Genomic DNA, 20589 nt, shown 5'->3' with positions numbered 1-20589 from the left:
CCATTCGAAGTAGAAAGATTTTTCGAAATTAAATTCGAATAAGCTAAAAGCAAAATTTACAAGTGAGCTTTCCGAATTTAACACTAAACCTACAAAGGCCCGGTCAATTTGACCGGTTTAAAATTACCACATATTTAAACGGTACAATGTCACTATCAAACATTACTAAATTATTAATTTATTTCAGTGTTCAAATTTTAATTTTTTGCTCATTTCCGCGACAAATTTGTTGAGTATCCTACCCTACCGCGGTTTGTCATTTGACCGACAAACGACCAAAAACGGTCGGTAGGTTTAGTGTTGAGTATCGCTTTCAAAAGCCAAGAAAAATGCATTTTCGTATCTTGTTCTAATCACCGAAAAAGCCTGAGGGGAATGCGGCGCACTTTTGTATTACGGCAGCTTTGAGGTTAGGTTTTTTTTAATTCTATTTTTAAATGAAACTGGACAATTGCGAAGTTAACCCAGCAACGAAAGTTCCCTGTTTAAACGCCGTTCAGCAAACGCGTTCGGAACAGGGTTCGGTCCAATGTAAATCCTTACGGGCTGGGAAAAAGCGAACGCGGTTGAAGGAATAGTTCTCTTTAATGGCCACCACTTTCTGAACATTTGGGAGGCCGCCACCGTCGCGAAATGTCGAACAGGGAACTCTATCGTTGTTGGGAAATTACATCATGACATTGCTTAATTCTATTCGAAAATTGGAAAAAAACCTTACTTTCGAAGCTGCCCCACTTAAGATAACATAAGATAAGATATTTATTTTTTAAAGGCGCCTTACTACGCCCAATAAAATTTCCTGTTCGAACTTCGAAGTATTTTGAGTGTTAGCAGTGGCAGTGATAAAATTTCAAAATAATCATAAAACAAAACATAAATACTGTTTAATTGCGTATTCTTACACCTTTGCGCAGCGAATTAATTTATTTAGAACTTTCGAAATCTAGTGAGAATTTTCGAACATCAACGACAACTTGTAAAAATTTGCCCTGAAATCCCCGTTGTTTGAAATTCCTAATTTTACTCCATTCTGTCATTTGTCAAAAAAAATTTCGAACTATGACTACCGTTAGTACTTTAAATCTCATAATTTCGAATCGTTATTAGAGAATGAAAGGACTTACTTAAACTCCCGGTACATCTTTTAGATCGGAAAAATTTCTGAGAAAAAAATGAGGATGCGATTAACTATTTTTCCTCGTAAATTTACCACTTTTTAGGTGTAAAAATATATCAACATTTTTTAATGTTAATTTTACGCCTTTTTAAAGGTAAGATTGACATGGAAAAGGGTAACTTTAACCCTTAATACACCTAAAAAGCATAATATTTACACCGATTTCGGATCAATACTGCAGGGTAAAATAAACATTTCCGGAATGTTATTTTAACGTCTTCGGATTTCTCTCAGTGATAACCAAAAGTAACATTTTTTCCTTCTCAAATGTTTTAGATACGCCTATTTCAGTTTTTCGCACTCAATATTCAATTCAACTAAATTTAACTTGGCGTGATGTTCAAAAGAAGAAGAAGAAGAGTGCGTAAGAGAAAGAAAGACATATGCAAAACTTTAAAGATAGAAAGGAATGTGAATTTTGACTGTATGAAATTTTCCTGATCGAAAAAGTGTGCCAGAACGATCAGAACCATAACAAATAAATTAATTAAATAATTATTGAAGGAAATAAATTATTTGGTATTAGATTTAGTGTTCTAGCTGTCAAATGCCGAATGTCTATTTTTTATTTATAAAACGAGAACGAGTTCTAAAGTATGGGAGCTGTACTAATTTTTTGTTCTAAAGCTTTTTCGAAAATCAAATAAATTCGAAATTAATATTATGAATTCGTTGTTATTTCTGTTTAAGCTTTTGTAGTCTTTTTTCGATATTTTATGATTATGCCCAATAATATTACTTAAAATTTTACAATATTTTTTCTTATTTTTTTTTAATCAAAGTAATAGGAGGTCGTTTTACTTCTGTTTCTGTTTCTTTAATCGATGTTCCGGCTTTACAGTAAATTTTCTAAATAAAATATTGGTCAATATTTTATTAAGTTTGGAAAATAGAGAAGTAAGAGGAAAATTGTAATTGTTTTAAGCTTGTTATATTAGGATATTCATTTTTTTTAAACTATTCTACATCGATTTTGATTTATTTATTGACCAAATGCAATGATTTTTTATTTTTTGAATTTTTAACTGGCCAAGACTATAATGTGTGATATATATTTTCTGAATTTTTTAAACCACTGACAAATTCTCAGTTTTAACTCTTTTGCCTTATACGAGCTTCAGACCTAAGGCCAGGGCGGTGACATTAGCTCTGAAAAAATCCGACCAGTTTTAGTGTAAATTTTTTCCTGTTTTCGTACACATTTCACGAGATATCTTCAAAACTATGTAGGTTGCCAATTTGGGGTTTTCCGTTGCCTCTTTGTTATTAAATTGGCTTTAATTTTGTATTAGTATTTTCTGCTAATTCATTCTACAATGACAGAAAACAGCTAATAAACTCAAAAGCTTTTTCGGCGCATTAGAAACATAGGAAATGTCATGCCCCTGCCTAAGGCTTAGCCATATGGCTTAACTTAGCTAATTTCTTCTTAATAGAGATTTTTTCGAAAATTGTCGCTTAAGATTGGTCAACATGGGCAAGTGATCCATTAAATTTTGAAAAACCAATAAAACTGTTTGCTATTTTGAATTTCGAGACCATCGAGAACTGGGCTAAGCCTTAGGTCTGAAACCGACTTTAGACACCCTTACGACTTAAGCCAAGAGGCGGCTTAACGTAATTATAAATCAAAATAATGATTTGACTAAATTCCTATCACTTTCCCATTAATTAACCCGTTTCTCGGCTTAAACGGAAAGACGGATTAGTCAGAAACTGATGCACTAAGAGAAATCCGAAAAAGTCCAATTAACATTCTGGAAAATTTAATTTAACCCTGCAGTATTGATCCAAAATCGGTGTAAATATTACCCTTTTTAAGTGTATTATGGGTTAAAGTTGCCCTTTTTCATGTTAATTTTATCCTTAAAAAGGTGTAAAATTAACATTAAAAAATGTCGATATATTTTTACACCTAAAAAGTGTTAAAGTTATGAGGAAAAAAATTTAATCGCATCCCCATTTTTTTCTCAGTGTACCGTGCATTATTGATCCGGAATCGGTGTAAATATTCCCCTTTTTAGGTGTATTATGGGTTAAAGTTACCCTTTTTCATGTTAATTTTATCCTTAAAAAGGTGTAAAACTAAGATTAAAAATGTTGATATATTTTTACACCTAAAAAGTGTTAAAAAAAGTTTGTTTTTCTCAGTGTGGAAATGAAATCCGATCATTATTTTTATAATAATTATGTTAAGCCGTCTTTCGGCTTAAGCCGTAAGTGTGTCTAGGGCATTACTCGGGTAAGCATTAAATACAATGTGTTGCTCTGTTCTTTGAAATGATCAGGGGACAGAATAATATATTCTTTTGTAGCTTACTCATCTGTAAACTGCAAGCTGTACAAAGACTTTGGTAACTTCCATTCTCAATTCAATTACAGCAATTGCACAACTTGTTAGCAGCAATTGCATTCCCAATCGATGTATGAAATGTTTGCAGAAGGATATCAAAAGTAGAAATAGGTTTCGAAAAGCTGTGAAATCGGATAATAAAGTCTATAATTGACTTCCGACATGCTGAAGGCAGTTTTTGGCTTCAGTACCAAAGAACGTTGATGATGATGAAGCGAAATACTAAAGGAAAATTAGATTATTTTCACCCATGGAGGACGAGTATTTTAGGGACATTTAGAGTTTTGAGACGCTTGAGAAGAAGCACTGACGTGCCATCAAAATTCTGTGGATCTGAGTTATGAAGGCAAGGAGTGTCAAAAGAAAACCAATTTATGGTGAAAGATACTTTTTTTTATTGAATTCTGTCTATTTCTTCTCTTGCCAATTTATGGAACAGCGCCAGAAGCTGCGATTTAGGAGGGAGGTAGAAAATATTTCTTCCATTTTCCAATATGGGAAAAACGAACAAAATTCAAATCGATACTCGACCCATTTAGTTAAGGCTTTCTTGTGCTGAGAATATCGGACACCACATTATCGCGGACACTATATGGTACATCATCGGGGGAGCTGTTACATAGAGAATGGGGAAAAAGAAATAACAAATGATGGAGAAGAAAATGGAGAAAATTCCCCAAGATGGTTTTTAGGAATATTTCCGATATTTTTTTTCTCTTGCCTCTTCTTCAAATATTGCGTTTTCTTTCTTGAGGGGATTTATTTAAAATAAAGAATATTTCTCCCAATTTGTTTTTATTGTCACGCACAATTGGAACTTTTGGGGAAGAGATGTGAATTTTCAAGTGAATTCCAATCCCGTGTTTAGTCAATGGAAACGTATACCCATCTCACTGGAAATTCACATTGACAGGATATCAAATAAATAAAATATTTTCTCGCTGTCTCTTGATTTCAACAAATATAGAGGGAAAAACGCGTGAGGAGCTTATTCAGAAGTGGATCTTCTGGTTGAAAGTCACAGACAGATTTTTACACTCTCATGATTCCAAAATCAATTGTAACCCAGAGAACATTCTTCCATACAATTTAGTGAGAAAATTGTCATCAATGTTCTCTCCCACAAAATATTATGCTTGACAAAAAAAGGAAAGAATTTTCCTTAATGCGTGGAAGAAAGGTACTAGATATGAGTTTTTTACGAGAATTTTGTGTCACATGAAAAAAATGCCATGTTACTTTATTTTTCTGTAATGTGGTCACGATGGCATGTTTCTCATGTTAAATGGTCGGAAATGATGATTTTGGTGGGTGTAAAAACGGCTCAATCCCATTTGAAGATTGCTCTACAGCTCCTTCAGTGCAAACAACGCACAATCTACCCTTTTAGAATACCCCCAAGGGGCGTATAACTCACAAAAGTCACAAGCTTTTTGACATTTTTGTCATTTAACCAAAGCACCAACAAACATCTGATGAAATATTAAACCCGCTTAAATATTTTAGAGCCATATCATTCCCTAATTAGCCGAGACTTTAAAGCATTTAAAGCTTTTAGAGCTTTCAAAGCTATCAAAGCTCTCGCCAATCATGCGATGGGACTAAAATATTGATTGAAATCAAATATTTAACTGCATGTGATTACTGTTTCAATAAAAACTTCATTCCACATTCACATTGTGGCTGAATAAGGTATTAGTTTAATGAATATTATATAGTATCATTTTTATTAAGTAGAAATTCAATTTTATTAAAATTCCTTGCATACAGAAGTAACCTTTCGAAATTACGAAATAATTTATATGACCTCAACGTATACGAAATGCGAACTTCTTCAACAATTGGTAACCCAGCTGATGGTTCACGTATTACTCTCCTATCATTTGCACGTCACACATATTATTATCAAAATGACAGATAAACTTTTTTATCATTTACGAGCAGAGTTTGAAAATTTCGAAAATCTATTTTAAAAGTCAAATAGAGGGAAGTGGGGCACCTTTGAAATTGGGATTTTTCTCCTATGTTTAAGTGGAACTGAGCCATGTCGTAATGTAATTTAGCTTCTCAAACTGTTTGTGCACCTAAATTATATCACGATGAGGCTCAATTTTAATTAAAATTAAGCGAAAAAGCCAAGGGGGAGATATTAGGGTGAAAATATGTACACCACTTCCAGGCACTTCCACAATTTGTATGGAAAAGCCCTTTGCACTTCCAAAATTTCGCAACACTCTCGAAAATTCTGCAATAATTCCAACACTTCCTGCACTTTATGCACTTCTCATACATAGAAATGAATAGTTTATTTAATCTGATGAGAAATCTAGTTAAGAAAACATTAAAAAATATCTCAAGAAATTTATTATTACGCATATTATTAACATTTTGCTTATATTTTGAATTTCTAGCGACAGATATTCTTGCATACTTATTTTGGATTTTCATAAGAGACCAGTGAAGCTACTTTTGGAAAAGAAAGTTTAAAAAAATGTTTTATTGTTTGTAAGTATTGAAACTGTGTTGGAAAGTCTGTAAGAGCTCAGAAGTACGAGTACAACAACTAATTCAGCACTTTAGAAGTGTCTATACTTTTTAGTTATTAAATTTGATACTCTCCTTGGCTCCAAAATCCTTTAAAATTAAAACATTTTGCATTCTTAGGAAAGATTTTTAATGATTTCTAATTAACTTTTGCCACAAGCTTGGCTTTTTTTTGTTCAGAACCTCTTCCGTTACTGTTGTATTAGGGAAAGTTCTCATCACCTGTCATCAATCCAGATTCAGAAAAGAATCTTTATCGCAACATAACAGGATCAGAAATATGATCACATTTATATAGTTCCTCTTATTTCTTTCAGTTAAAACTGTGGTGCCTATGTAGCGAGTTTTTAAACAAAGAAGAATAAATCCCTATTTCGAAATTTTCAAAGTCACTTTTAAATCATCTTAAGAGCAAGGACACGATCTAAATAAACCTCCAAAATGTTTTTTTACGGAAGTCCATCACTTAGATCTGTTCAAAATTACGCTAACATCAAATATTACAAATGTTCCTTTTCGTTTCTCATTTTGTAAAAATCCTCAAAAGCACAAATCGATCTTTTTGTAGAATACGTAATACACTAAAACCTTTCCAGCATATGCAAAAATGTAAACAAAAAAAATTGTTGAGGTGTCCTATAGGATACCCCTTAAAATACATTTGCGAAAAAGTCCCACGAATTTATGCAATCATCCAATACATATTACGATAAATTATTAAAATAATTATATCAAATTGATGCAAAGTCAATTGCAATAGCGTCATCATTTGTGAGCAACTACATGAATTTGAAATTCCTGTAAAAATTAAAGAAAATTATTATTCAGCTGAATATTTCCTCAGAAAAATTACAACACAAATTAAGCTGTAATAAATTTGAGCATATTTGTTCCATTTCATTTTCATAACCGAACTTGTTAAATGTCAAAAAAGATCTTTTCAAATTACACTGCCGTTTGAATTAAAAATCTTAACTGAAAGTGGCGTAGTCTGAAAAGTACGAAATTAGGCATTAAAGACTTTATATTCGGACACTTCCACTTCCAAAGACTTCCAAGCACTTCATTTTCAACCGTACATCACTTCCAACCCTAATATCTCCCCCTTGGAAAAAGCCCATTTTCGCAAGTGCCCTACTTCCCCTTAAAGACATTCTCAGTTATTCAGAATGCCGCAAGGTGGCTGATATACTTTCCTTTAGACTTTCGAAATGCTCGAGTGTCAATTTTTAAATTAATTTTGGAAATATCAAATACGTGACTTCTGACAATGCTTTGTGAGCTGAAATGGCAATGTCACGGCTACAAAATTACATTTTCGAAAAAGCTCTCCTGAGATTCGAACGCAATTTGTCATATGTCATTGTCAGAGTGATACAGAATTCCCCTACAGAAACTGGACGAAAGCAATGTCACATAAGCTACTGCAAGCCGATAAGAAAAAGGAAATGTTTCTCGGGATCCTTGCAATCGTTACTGTCCTTCCAATCAGGGCTTTAGAAATGAAATAAATTACTTCATAAGATTTCCCTTGGGCTTTTATGGTTATAACCCGCTAGAGGGCGTGGTACGAAAGTAAGGTATCAATAAAATGTCCCTAATTCAATTTAAATTTAACGGCTAAGAGTTGTCCGCGGATTTGAACTTCGACTGGTTACTTCTGAATGCAAGATGTCTATCTTTTTCTGAGTTATACACCCCTTAAATATTCTACTCTTTGGACTTGAGATGTGATTTTGTGAGATAGAAAAACACAATTTTGTATTGTACCCTGCCCACTCCACAACTTGGTACATTCCCGCACAATTTTTGATTATTTTCTGATGATGACAGAAAACATATGCGGCAAAATTTATCGTATCACTTCATCTTTTTCAGCCCACCAAGCCCAGAGGTACAGGGTAGAAAAGGGAGAAAAATCTTTGTATATCGCGCGTCTTCCTTGGGAAAATGATGTTGATCAGTCTCTTCAAAATGGTTCTTTGCAGGGTTTCTTGGGCTACACAATAAACCCATATTTATCCCATTATATCCATTGAATTCCGCATTTCTCCTCCTACTCCCTCTTGTTTCATTGTGAAAATTTTCCCTTGGGCAGCAGGTAAGACAAAAAATTTTTAATTACTCACAGAATCTATCGACAAAAATCTTCCATTGAACATATTGTGAGAAAGTTGCGGTAACCATAACAACGAAGAATATTTTTGGGGCTTGATGCTATAATGTTAATTTTTGAGTTAACATATTTTCCTTCCCTTTGTGACACCCCAACAAATAAATCGTGGAATAAATTGCTTGTTGAGCAAATGTTGGTCTTGTTAATTTAATATTGAAATATATATAAGGTTATCTCGTTTATTATGCCGTGTTGCTATATAGGAGAAAAAAAGAAGAGAAAAACAAGAGATCGATGGTAGTAATTGGAGTGACACTTACTTGGTTTCATCGATGAAAACAGCTTCAAGAACTCGTGCAGCATAATGAAGATTTTTCTGCAAAATCTCTGCAGATATTTCACCTCGTTGTAGCTGCCTCAGGAGAGATCGCAATCTGTTGGTGGGATAGGTCCAGAAAAAAAATTCACATGAATTAATTGTACTTTATGTCGATTTCTCATAATGCAACATCGCACAGTTGCAATAGAAGCGACACAACTTTACTTTGAAAAAAAAATCAAGGGACGTAAAAGACAGTTTAACTTTCCATTATGTTCTCGTGCATTAGAAATAGTTTAGTTTCCTAAAAGAGTTTTATACAGTGTCGCCTCGATAGAGTCAACCCCTGAAAGAGTCAATCTCGGGTGTATCAACTGGATCCAAATGAACGACTTACAATAATCTTCAACAGTACAATTGATGGATTAGTCAAATAAAATTCTACTATTATGGTGAATTTACCAATAATCTAGCACAGACATAAAATATTACGCCTTTTTATCCAAATTTCTTTTTTAATTAATGTTTTTCGGACTCCAATAGTGTCAACTGTTCCAATAGAGTCAACAGACATGGAAATAATTAGTTGACTCTATCGAGGTCCCACTGTATTTCTAAATAAAACGAATTTATGCCCCTAATATATATTGTATCACTAATATTTGCTGTTCTTACAGTTTTTACTTTGACAGAAAATACTTAAATTCCTTCGAAAATCGAAGTACAATAAAATGTACTTTGAAATTAAAAAATAAAAGCTCTCAGCTCTGTAATATCCAGATGACAGCTGTCAAATACTCGAGAAATTTACATTTTGTGTTCTTATCTGTCATTTTTAAACCCAATCCTCTTGATAGCAAACAGTTGAATGGAATTAAATTATTTTATTTTAACTGAAACTAACTAATACGAAACCAAAATTAGTGATGAGTGGGGCTATTTCAACCATAAAATACTGCTGCGGATGAGACTCTTACGACCTGCATAGAACGGAGGGAGAGATCAGGATGGGGCCAGTAGCTTTAAGAATATACTGGTAAAAATAATAGGGTGAAATTGACCCTTTTCAACAAATATGGATCATATTTGACCCTTTGAAAGCTTTACTTGAATCTTTTGAAATTTTGTATGCATATATATCACGATAGATCGTGTTTTATCGTAAAAACACGATCTATCTGTGTCAAAACAGTGACCCTTTCAAAGGGTCATCGGTGACCCTATCAATTTTAACAGTGTACGTAGGGTTACTTCAAATATAACCATTTATTTTACTTCAGGTTTTGGCTCGTAAATGAGCTTCTCTTGAGATACCTCTCTTGAGATAGGTCTCTAGGCCTCTCTAGGGCTTCTCTAGAGATACCTCTACCGGAATGACGATTGGTTTCATTGTGCAACGGCACCCTCTCATGACAGGTCGACAGCAATCGGTACTATGCTATTACTTCACAGACGATAAGCGCCGTCAAATAGGACGGAATAAGAATCCCTTATGGCCTAGACGAGATGTCTTGACGTGAGTAACATTCACCCTAAGGTCCTTGACGGCACTGTTCCATATCCGACAAATGGTGTGGAGTTCCCTTTGTTGGTACCTCGCCACAACATTACTGAGGATGACACAACGCCAAACATACCGGGTCAAAGTCCACTAAAACACGGATAAGATACTTAACTCCGCAGAAGAATCATACTGGTTCTTTCTGAGCGGTCAGCCAGCAGGATTCAACGAAGTGATCGCATAAGATCCCACAAGGCATTGTAAAGAGCTCAACGAAGGACGTCGAGAAGCATAGGTGCACCTAGTGCTCGTTTTTACTTCTCTTTCTTATATTTCCCGGAAAGAGCGATGCTACTCTTGGTCAGACATATGGGACAACAGCCTTGGCTCTCTTTCTGCGTAGCAGGGAAGGGGGCAATAGCCTCGTACACTTCCAAAGAGATGGACGCCAATGCTGTCATCCAAGCAACATTTTTCCTTAGTGTATCGATGTCGAGGCGACGAGGTCGCCGGCAGAATCAGGAATTGCAAAGATAGACGAGATAGCTAATCAGAAGAAATAGACAGCTCGGTCTCTTCCACCATGGACCACTCAGGAGGTAACATCATAAAATTGGGTCTCTGCCTCTGCCCCAATAGCGGGACAGAAAAATGGAAGGCAGAGTTGGGCTTAGGAAGAGCAGGATTTCGGGGACATAGGAGATAAAGAGAAATAGGACAATAAAATAATTTTCGTGTCAGCGCTTCCATGTTCTTAGTTGCATTTCTGGAACGCAACTATTCACAGTGTTGGCAGAGTATACTCTTTTACTATTTTTAATTTTTAATTTACTTATTATATTTTCTTTGGGTTTTTTTCTCCCGAAGTATATGCTTAAATGGAAATCTCTTCAAAAGCGTCGAATTGATGTAACAGTTATGATATCATTGTATGAGCCATGTAATACGTGGACCATTGAAGTGATATCGGCTTAAGCCGAAAGACAGATTAGTCCCAGCAGTCAAACAGATTAGGAAATATAAGTCTCTCGACTTAAGGCGTAAGTGTGTCTAGGGGTATAATACTATTAGTTCTATTAGAGGTAATCTCTACAAGTAGTAAGAATTAGACAGTATCCTAACTTTATTTTACATCTGTTTTTGGTTTGGCTAAAAATTCAGTAACTAAATTAGCCTCTGGTCAAGCTATTCCCACTCTGCCCTATACCATGCTCGGAGAATTCATTGGAAGAATTTATGACGCAGAATAAAAATTGAACTTTCCATAAATTTTTGGCATGAAAATGATACATTTTTGTGATTTATATAACAAAATTGGCTCAACACAGAATTGTGTTGTTTTTTTTGGCACAATCTACAGAAAAGTAAAATATTTCAATTTGCTTTTTAAGTACCATAACTTCTGATTTATGCCAGCATTGATTTCGACTTATCGCGCGAAGTTTTAAAAAATCAACATTTATTTGGTAATTAAATGTGGACATTGAAAATTCAATTAATTTTCAATCTAAAGAATATACCAAAAATCCGAGACTTTTAGAAAATTGAATTATGTCACTTCTATTGAAACTGTGCGACATATCCACTTATCACATGAAGTGAAGTGAAGATAAATTGAGTGAGATAAGAGTGCAAATTGGTGATTTGTAACCAACTCACCTCATGGCAGCCTTGTCGCATGCATCCGGAGTATCGACGGCGGGCAGATTATCAGTGGCCAGGTCAACATTGTCCAATTCGTCGCCGGATGATGTCAACGTTACCGATTGCATTCTCTCCACCACGTCACACTCGTTGGAATTATCGTCACTTGCTCCACCACCCCTTCCGCCCACTTCACAGCTATCCAAATTGTCTTGAGGATTTTCCCGCAAATTTATCGTCTGATTGCTAGAACTGCTGTTCCCTCTTTTGCTGCTCGATCGCCGAACAATTGTCAGTGCAGCATCTTCTGCAAAAATACAATACCATTTTCAAACACTATATTTCAGTCCAATTTGGGATATTTCACTGCCACTTTCCACAATTCTCCGCATAGAATCATTCTTCTGTGGTTTATCAGAATGGCAGAGATGGCTATCTCAGCTTGTTTTTAGCTACGAGACTTGGCATTGCATGTGGCATAATAAATTCAGGATTTTAATGCCATTTCAAATTTCAAATATAGAATATTCAGGATTCTTTTAGCAAAAGGTTTTTGAGTATATCTCTTTTATGCTATAAACAAGGATTTGACGATGAAAACCTTTGTTTTTTTTTATTAACATGAAGTGTACTAAAAATAAATTAGGTCAGGCCCTTTTTAGGGTTTATGACCAGCTAAAATATTTTAGTTTTTTTTATATTTTGAATATAAAATTATTAAAAGGATGCCACAATACCTACCAAACAAATATTATCAAAGTATATTGATTAGTGCTACAATTAAAACAGTAAACCACACCCATTCAGAGGATGTACGGTAAAGTGATACAAGTTGCACATAGTGTTACAAGTTGGACAATTCGCCGGTACAAGTTGGACAGGGATATTTTCCTGATAAATACAGTACTAATTTTTTTCTAAGCACAAGGAACCAAATTATAAAACTAAAGCATTAAAAATATACAAATAAAAATGAAGTACTAAATTTATCAAGAAAAGAAAGCCCTGTCCAAATTGTACTTAATTGATATTAATTTTATATAAGCATTCAAAGAATTTCCGAAAAAGAATATAGGGCAGTGCTCCTTCTCGGGAGTTCAAGCAGCTCGCAAAGCCCCGAATGTTTTGCCAACCCTTTTTTGGGTAATAGACGACAGAAGATAAATTAAAGAAAATTTAATATGAATGAGAGTAATTTATTCTTTTTTTTAATTGGCTCAGTAAACTTAAGAAATTTGGTCTTCAGACTAAAGTATAGGCCTATTCCCGATCCTAGTACTAGCAATTGTAGTAGTTTTACAAATTCTGTTGGATCATTTGCCTTGAATACACAATTTTCAGTCGATATTTTCGCAGAAATCCAGCTTTTCGAGAAATTAAAGCAGTTGAATCACATGGCTAAACTTTGATCGGCTTCAGACTACAGGCTAAGCCAGTTTAGCCCAATTTCCGAAGGCCTCAAAATCCTAAATGGCAATCAGTTTTATTGGTTTTTTAATAGATGGTTCTTAATAGATCATTATAGACAAACTTTAAGTTAATTTTTTTCCAAAAAAAAATCGTAGCTGATATGAAATTATAGCAGTTAAGTCATATGGCTAAGCCTTTGGTTCAATATGCTGAAATCTAACAGGGGCTATTTCAGTCTATCAAAAGTTTTCCAGTTCAGAACTTTATAGGGCTTCAGACCTAAAGCTTAGCCATATAGCTCAACTGATATAATTTCTTACCAGTCAAGAAATTTTGGAAAATTTAACCTAGGATTGGATTATTAAGGACGAATGACCTATTAAGTTCTGAAAAAGAAATAAAATTGGTCGCGCAATTTAGGATTCTTAGACCTTCGGGAACCAAGCTAAACCTCTGGTCTGAAGACCGCTATACGGGCTAAGATTTCAGACCTAAGACTTAGCCATATGGCTTAACTGGTTTAATTTCTCATCAATTATTATTCTTTGAAAAAAATAATTGAAGATGAATTTATTAAGGATACGGCCTATTAGATTCTGGAAAAGCAATAAAATTGGCCGCCATTTAGGATAGTGAGACCTTCGGGAACCATACTAAACCTCTAGTCTGAAGACCGCTCTAGGCTCGTATTGGGTTTAAAGCCTATATAGAGTAAGGGCCTTGACAGACCTGAGGATTAGCCGAGAGACGGCTTAGTGTAATTATATTCGAAACCATGGTTAGACATCATTTCCATCAATTTCACTAAGTCGTCTCTCGGCTTAAGTCGTAAGTGTGTCTAGGGCATAAGGCAGGTTGAGATAATTCCAGGTAACTCTATATTTCTTCATCATTACTCTTTTCTTAAATCACTTTAACACTGAACCTACCAAGCCAGGTCAAATTGACGGGTTTAAAAACTTTTAAAATTAATATATATTTAATCGGTACAATGTCGCTATCAAACTTTATTAAGTTCCTAAAACATGCGTTTAATATATTTTTAAATGTCTAAATTTTAATTTTTTCCTCTTGTCCAACGGTCTGCAATTTGACCGAGCGTGCTAGGAAAAACGGCCAAAAACGATCTGTAGGTTCAGTCTTGAAGGTTCAGACTAAGTATTCTTATTTTCGCAAGCTTTTCTTTAGTTTAAGCATTAGAGAATTGCCTTTATCTATCGCATAAAATAGATCAGATCGGTGTAGACCATCCTTAAGTTCTAGAATTAAAGAAAAGCTTACGAAAATCAGGGGTAAATTCACTCCCGGAGTGCAGTCTCTCGTATCTACGGTACTTAACGTTTAATTCTCTTGAATTTTAGGATATTTGGAATTAATTATGTAGGATTAATCCTAAAGTTTATCTTATTATCCTAAATAAAGATACTTCCAAATTTATGCATACGCCCACTGCCCTACTCTCTTCTACAGGAAAGTAACAAACAATTTAATTCTTTAAGGGCTATGGAACTATCATCAAATTGAGGAAAAGCAAATTTGCAAATAAACCGGAACTTTTTAAAAATTTCACGTTGAAAATATGCAGAATAGCCAGATGGTACCTTCTAATATTTGTTCATAAAAGATAGATGTTTTTGCATGAAGAAAAATCAGAATATTCCGTGTTTGAGTTAATCGCCTACGACGTCATGTTTCTGGAAGGTAGCCAAATGCCAAAAATGAAATCACATTGTTCACCATTTTTAATAGGGCGCAGTATTATGGGAAAGAATTCGAGTTATTTTGTATTTGAAAAACATAGGGGTGGGTTCTTTTCCATGTGAGGTATCATGAAAGCAAAATGAAAAGTTGAGCATGAGAGGAAGTACGATAAGGCACATCCTTTGTATGTCACACACATTCATGTCAGCCAAAAGCTCCCCGACTTTGCCGTCAATTTGGAATATGAAAAATTTATAAAATAAATACATAGCATAAACAAAAGATTAATTATATACCTCTCGTGTATAACCCTTTAGCTGTGGTAGAGTTCTAAAGGGAAATGTGGAAGAAACCTCATACCGAGAGGGAATCTCTGAGAAATCTGACTTGATTAGCACAAGACCAATTTACCTTTATCCCCATCTTCAAAAGGAAGCACATATAACCCGTATATTGCAACGGAGAAAAGGGATTGCGTGCTGGGAAAATTCTTGGAGTTTCCACTAGACTCATAATTCTGTTATTCCTCTCAATAAACCCTCAGAGAAGCTAAAATCTATAAATTCAGCTAGAGTAAGTCGGTGGATTTCCTTTAAATACCTTTCTTAGGACATTACAAAAAGCTCACCTTAAATGCTAGTGACTGCTGTACTTGATCTCTCAGTGCCAGAAGGGATACTGTAAGGGTCGTTACACTTCAGACCCTTCAGACAATAAAAATAAAACCACAGAATCATGATAAAATCAAGTACGGGCTGAGTATTTGATTGAATATCAAAATTATACATAAATTCGCATCAAACTATGTTAGAAGGATCTATAAGCTCTCATGTTACATCTACATATAAAGCCCTGTGTTTATTGTTGCGAGTGTAGACAGAATACAGAACATCTCAATAGTATCTGAAATAACCCCTTTAGCAATCCGAAATTAGAAACATCAAAGCTATTCAAATGCGTCTCCATAATTTCGGTCCAATGCCAGTGGAGCATCCAATCGTTTAACAAGGAGCATAGTAGTTTGTGTCATGAATAGAACACAGAGTTCATGAAAGTTAAAAGCTTTAACGTGAAAAGGTGACATCAGTGCATAATTTAAAGGCAAGCTCATTTTCATTTAGTGTACACTCACAAACCAATTTACCGTCTTCGGATCACCGCGAAAGATTTATCAATTTTGCAAAAGGTTTTTGAAGTTCATAATTTAATCTTTCAATTAAAAGTCCTGGCTGTTCCACAGGTAATTTTACGGTAAAGTTTTGAGAATATGAATTTAGAATAAAATTCAATTTTTCCCGTTTTTCCGTATAGGGTAATGTGTGGTATTTCGGGATTCGGGACACTTTTTAGCACTTCCAAGTGTAAAAATGCTTAACGACTTTTCAAATACTTTTTTTTCTTTGTTGATACAAATATTTATGTCCCTTATTCTATCCAGAATGAGATTCTGATCGAAAAAACTTTGAATAATGCATAATTTTTTTTATACAAAATTACAAAAAATGTAAAGAAGTAGAGTGGTATATTTCGGGACAGTTGAGTATTTCGGGACAGACAAAAGTCGCTATTATGCAAATAGATTTCATCGAGCCTGATTATTTACCTTTAAGTAGAAGTTCTAAACTTCACTTTTTCATAAAAATTTTCTTTAAATTTGACTTTTAAAGTGACTTAATCGAAAAAACCCTAAGAACTGTTTGTGTTGACATCTGCAAACTTGACCACACTGAAGGTCTTGTAAAAAGTGAAATGTGACACTCTCAATTTATCTGAAACGTAAAGAGCTTAATATTTCTTATAGAACTTAAAAATACAGAAGACAAATATTTATAGGAATTTTGATGTGTCCCAAAATACCCATATTATGTCCCGAAAAGCACCTTGACTAGAAATACCACACGTTACCCTACGCGTCTTAATTTTTACGTACAGCCCATTACCGGACTATGGGACAAGCGGTGTCAGACTACAATCCTACGTCCTAGAAAGACTATTAATTCATTTATTTATATTTGTTTTTAATCATCTGTTTTTAAGAAAATGAGACTACTTTTTTTAATTTTTTTTTAAATTGTTATTACTATTGTTATTATTACTTTTTATTCTATTAACATTGTTAGATTATGTGTAAAGAATACACTGAGAGAAATCCGAAAAAGTTAAAATAATATTCCGAAAATGTTATTAGGTCAAAGTTACCCTTTTTCATGTTAATTTTACACTTAAAAGGTGTAAAATTAAAATTAAAAAATGTTGATATATTTTTTTCCTAAAAAGTGTTAAAGTTACGAGGAAAAAAAGTTAATCCCATCCTCTGTTTTTCTCAGTGTAACTTTAGGAGGTAGTGGGGCAGTTTGGATGAGGAAAGCTTTAAAATTGGTCTTTTACTTCTATTTTTAAACGAAAATCGATCTTATCATAATATAATTTAGCTCAGCAAATCAATTGCGATGCTAAATTATATCATGATAAGGCTAAACTCCAGTTAAAAATAAGACAAAAGAGCTTAATTTCAAAGCTACCCCAATTTAAATGTGCCCCACTTACCTCGATATTTAGTTATATATTTTGGTCAAATTTTGGTCCTCAATGATAGATCCTTAGAATCCTTAAACTCTTAACAAGCCCGACTCGATTTCAAACGGTAATAAATAGGAAAAACTGATTAATAGCTGGTTGCATTCAGTACCTATTATCCAATAACAAAATGTGAAGTTCGAGATAGATATTTGAAGTATAGAAAATCGTTTACTTCATACGTATTTATATTCTCGTAAAGTGATAATCTTTTATTAAACAAGCATATAATGTTAATTAATTAAATAAAATTTTTAAAGTTGGAAAATTTTATAAGATTGAACTTATACTAAGCCAGCCTTTGGATTAAGAGTATAGTATATAGCACAATTAGTGCCAATCAATATTAAGAAAGTCTTAATCAGAATAAGCCAAAAACCCGAAGGCCAAAATCTGAAATAGTCAAAATCCCAAAAGAGACGAAATGAAATTATAATAATAGTTTGAGGATGATGTTAAGGATGATTTCTCAAAATACAGAACATTTCTTTTTGACTAGCGCAGGTGCAATCTTGTAAATAGTTTTTTTTTGGAATTGGGGATTTTGGCTTTTCAGGATTTTGACTTTCGGAATTTTGGTGTTCGGTATTTTTGCTTTTCGGGCTTTTTATCCATTCAGGATTCTGTCTATTCATGATTTCAATTCATTTGTGATTTTGATCAATTCGGGATTTTGTCGTTCTATACATTGACTTTTCGGGATTTTAATCCATTAAAGATTTTGACTTTCGAGACTTTGGCTATTTGAAATTTTGATCAATTCGGTATCTTGGTTCTGGATTTTGATCCATTCGTTGGCTGTCGGAATTTTGGTACATTCAGGATTTTGATTATTTTGGAGTTCGACCAATTTTATATTATGGCTTTTCGGGATTTTGATCAATTTGGGATTTTGTTTTTCAAGCTTCTGGCGTTCGGTATTTCGACTTTTACGAACTCGATCTAATCAAGATTTTACCTATTCAGGATTTCGATCTATTCGAGATTTTTGCGCTCGGTATTTTAGCTTTTTGGGATTCTGATTCGTTCGGGATTTGCTTATTCAGGATTTCGACCAATTCGGTATTTTGACTTTACTGGTTTTCGAACCATTCAGAATTTTGGAGTTCGGTATTTTGATCTTACGGGATTTTCATCCATTCAAGAAATTAGTTCTTCCAGATTAAGACGAATTCTTTATTTTGGCTTTTCAGGATTTTGATCCATTCTGGATTTTGGCATTCGGTATATTGACATTTTCGAATTTGTTCCATTCAATATTCTTCCTTTCAGAACTTTGACTATTCGGTATTTCAACCAATATTTAGGTTTTCGACCAATTTAGTATTTTAGCTCTCAGGAAATATACCGGGACCCAACAACATCACTTAGATGATACAAGATTTTCGTTTTATGCACTTGTGTTCTTGATTAAATAAAAAAATCATAAATCGTGGTTTTCGGGATAGAAAAAAGACAATTTCAGATATAAGTTTATCTTCTTGATGACAGTCCATAAAATTATATATAGTATGGGAAAGCTCATACCTTCGGACCCTTCGTTAAGTGAGTTTGATGTATTATAATATTATATTTTTATAGCTAGTCCAATGCCTCAAAATACCTAAAAGATCCATGGATCAAATCTATTAGGAACATAGGAAAAATTGAGTCGTCCGAAGGTGCGCTCGTTCCCCTAATTGCTTTGTGAATAATTGATTTACTCGACGTATGAGCTTTAAATCGGTACTAAGAGTTCTTCTAAGGCTTTAGCCAGAAACAGCCTAAGTTAAACTATTAGAGACAATAGAGTTTCGAGGATTTTCTATAACACAGTCAAGGGAATCGTTATCATGAACTTTATATCCTTATTTCTTTCTTTTTCTGGACTTCTGAAAATTCCTCATGGATAGTTTTCCAATATTTTGTTTTTTGATGGTTTTGGTTAATTTTTTCTCACTTTTTTTAAGGTTTCAGGCTAAAAATCTCAGGGAATGTAATTATTTATTTGATAAACGGAATGTATTTACGGAATGTATATATAGGAATGCATTTATTTATGTCTATTCTGCATTTTAATTTAATTAAAAATCTATAAACGTAATGCGGAATAAAACCGTTCAAAAGCCGATACGAATTGTTTTCATGAGGCTTTGCTTGGCCTCATTTTCGGTTTTATATTTAATTACTTATATCGCTTGATAGAGCATTTCATGCATCAAATTCATTACTAACGAGCTTTCTACGAAAACCTTTTCACTTTGCCAGCCCCTTTAATGTAAATAAAGTGTATTAAATAGTGTGTACTATTATTGATTAAGTTCCAATCGTTGGAAATCGGTTCTAAATTAGAGCATATCCTGGGAAGGTGGGGTTCCTTTCAGCTATGTGTACTTTAACCCATTCAGTCAATGTACCAGAAATATTTGAGATAGAATGTTCAAATTTTGGGATTAGTTTTCTATAGATTAATAGATGAATTTTTTGAAAAGAAATTTTTTTTATCTATTGTGGGGGCGCGGGGAGCCCATGTCAAACACACGTCATAACGGTCGCTGAATTTAAATTCTGTGCCTTAATTCATCACAAACTCTATTGATTTAGATAGAGTAACTATCCAATAAAACAAATTGGCAACTAGAATTCAAATCAGGAAAGAGGATGAAGGCCAATTTTAACAAATTCGACGGAATGTCGAATTTTCCGTCCGCCATTTTGAGCAAAAATTTTGCATGACCTTCCGCCAAGCATGAAAACAATAACAAAATGAATTTCCATCTCTGTCGGACCATTTTTCCCAAGTAATTGAACAACTAAAGTTACAAAAAATCCATTCCCGACAGCAATTCGGATAAAAGTTGCCCAGAAATAAATCATCTAAAATCACTCAATTTGCGTATGATGTATAATACCATGGTAAGGAATGGGTTAAGCTATGAAACCGTGTTTTAAAGGTGTAACTTGGAGAAACAAAATAATTGTGGATCTAAGTAAAATAATTGTAAGGACCAGCTTCATTTAGAAATAGGCGAAAAAGTCGTATAACAATCTAGCCCCACAGTTCAAAGTAGCCCCACCTCTCCCTATAATGGAATGGAATTTAAATGAACAAAGAAATTGTTGATCTACATTAAATTATGTATGTCAAAGCCCAGCATCATATATCAATGTAGCCCTACAGCTCAAAATAGTCTCACATTAATTTAATTGTTTTTTAAATAAATATTTCTGTCTTTTTTGTTAAACTATTTTACAATGGGAATCCGAA

The 20589-nt window shown here is 33.9% G+C and overlaps 1 protein-coding gene across 3 annotated transcripts in view; it reads right to left on the bottom strand.

Annotated features, from left to right (window-relative positions):
- The window catches only part of LOC129806015 (dual specificity calcium/calmodulin-dependent 3',5'-cyclic nucleotide phosphodiesterase 1-like), a 455456-nt gene that overhangs the window by 32723 nt on the left and 402144 nt on the right, over positions 1-20589 (bottom strand). For all 3 annotated transcript variants that reach the window (XM_055854306.1, XM_055854307.1, XM_055854308.1), the window contains 2 exons: positions 11670-11961; positions 8511-8624 (listed from right to left, as the gene is read on the bottom strand). In XM_055854306.1, coding sequence (XP_055710281.1) covers positions 8511-8624; positions 11670-11961 — 406 coding nt within the window. The remainder of the gene's footprint in view (positions 1-8510; positions 8625-11669; positions 11962-20589) is intronic.

This window comes from Phlebotomus papatasi, chromosome 3, assembly GCF_024763615.1.
Source record: "Phlebotomus papatasi isolate M1 chromosome 3, Ppap_2.1, whole genome shotgun sequence".
Taxonomy (NCBI): Eukaryota; Metazoa; Arthropoda; class Insecta; order Diptera; family Psychodidae; genus Phlebotomus; species Phlebotomus papatasi.
Note: the sequence above shows the minus strand (reverse complement) of the source record. Positions and strands in the feature narration are given on the sequence as shown.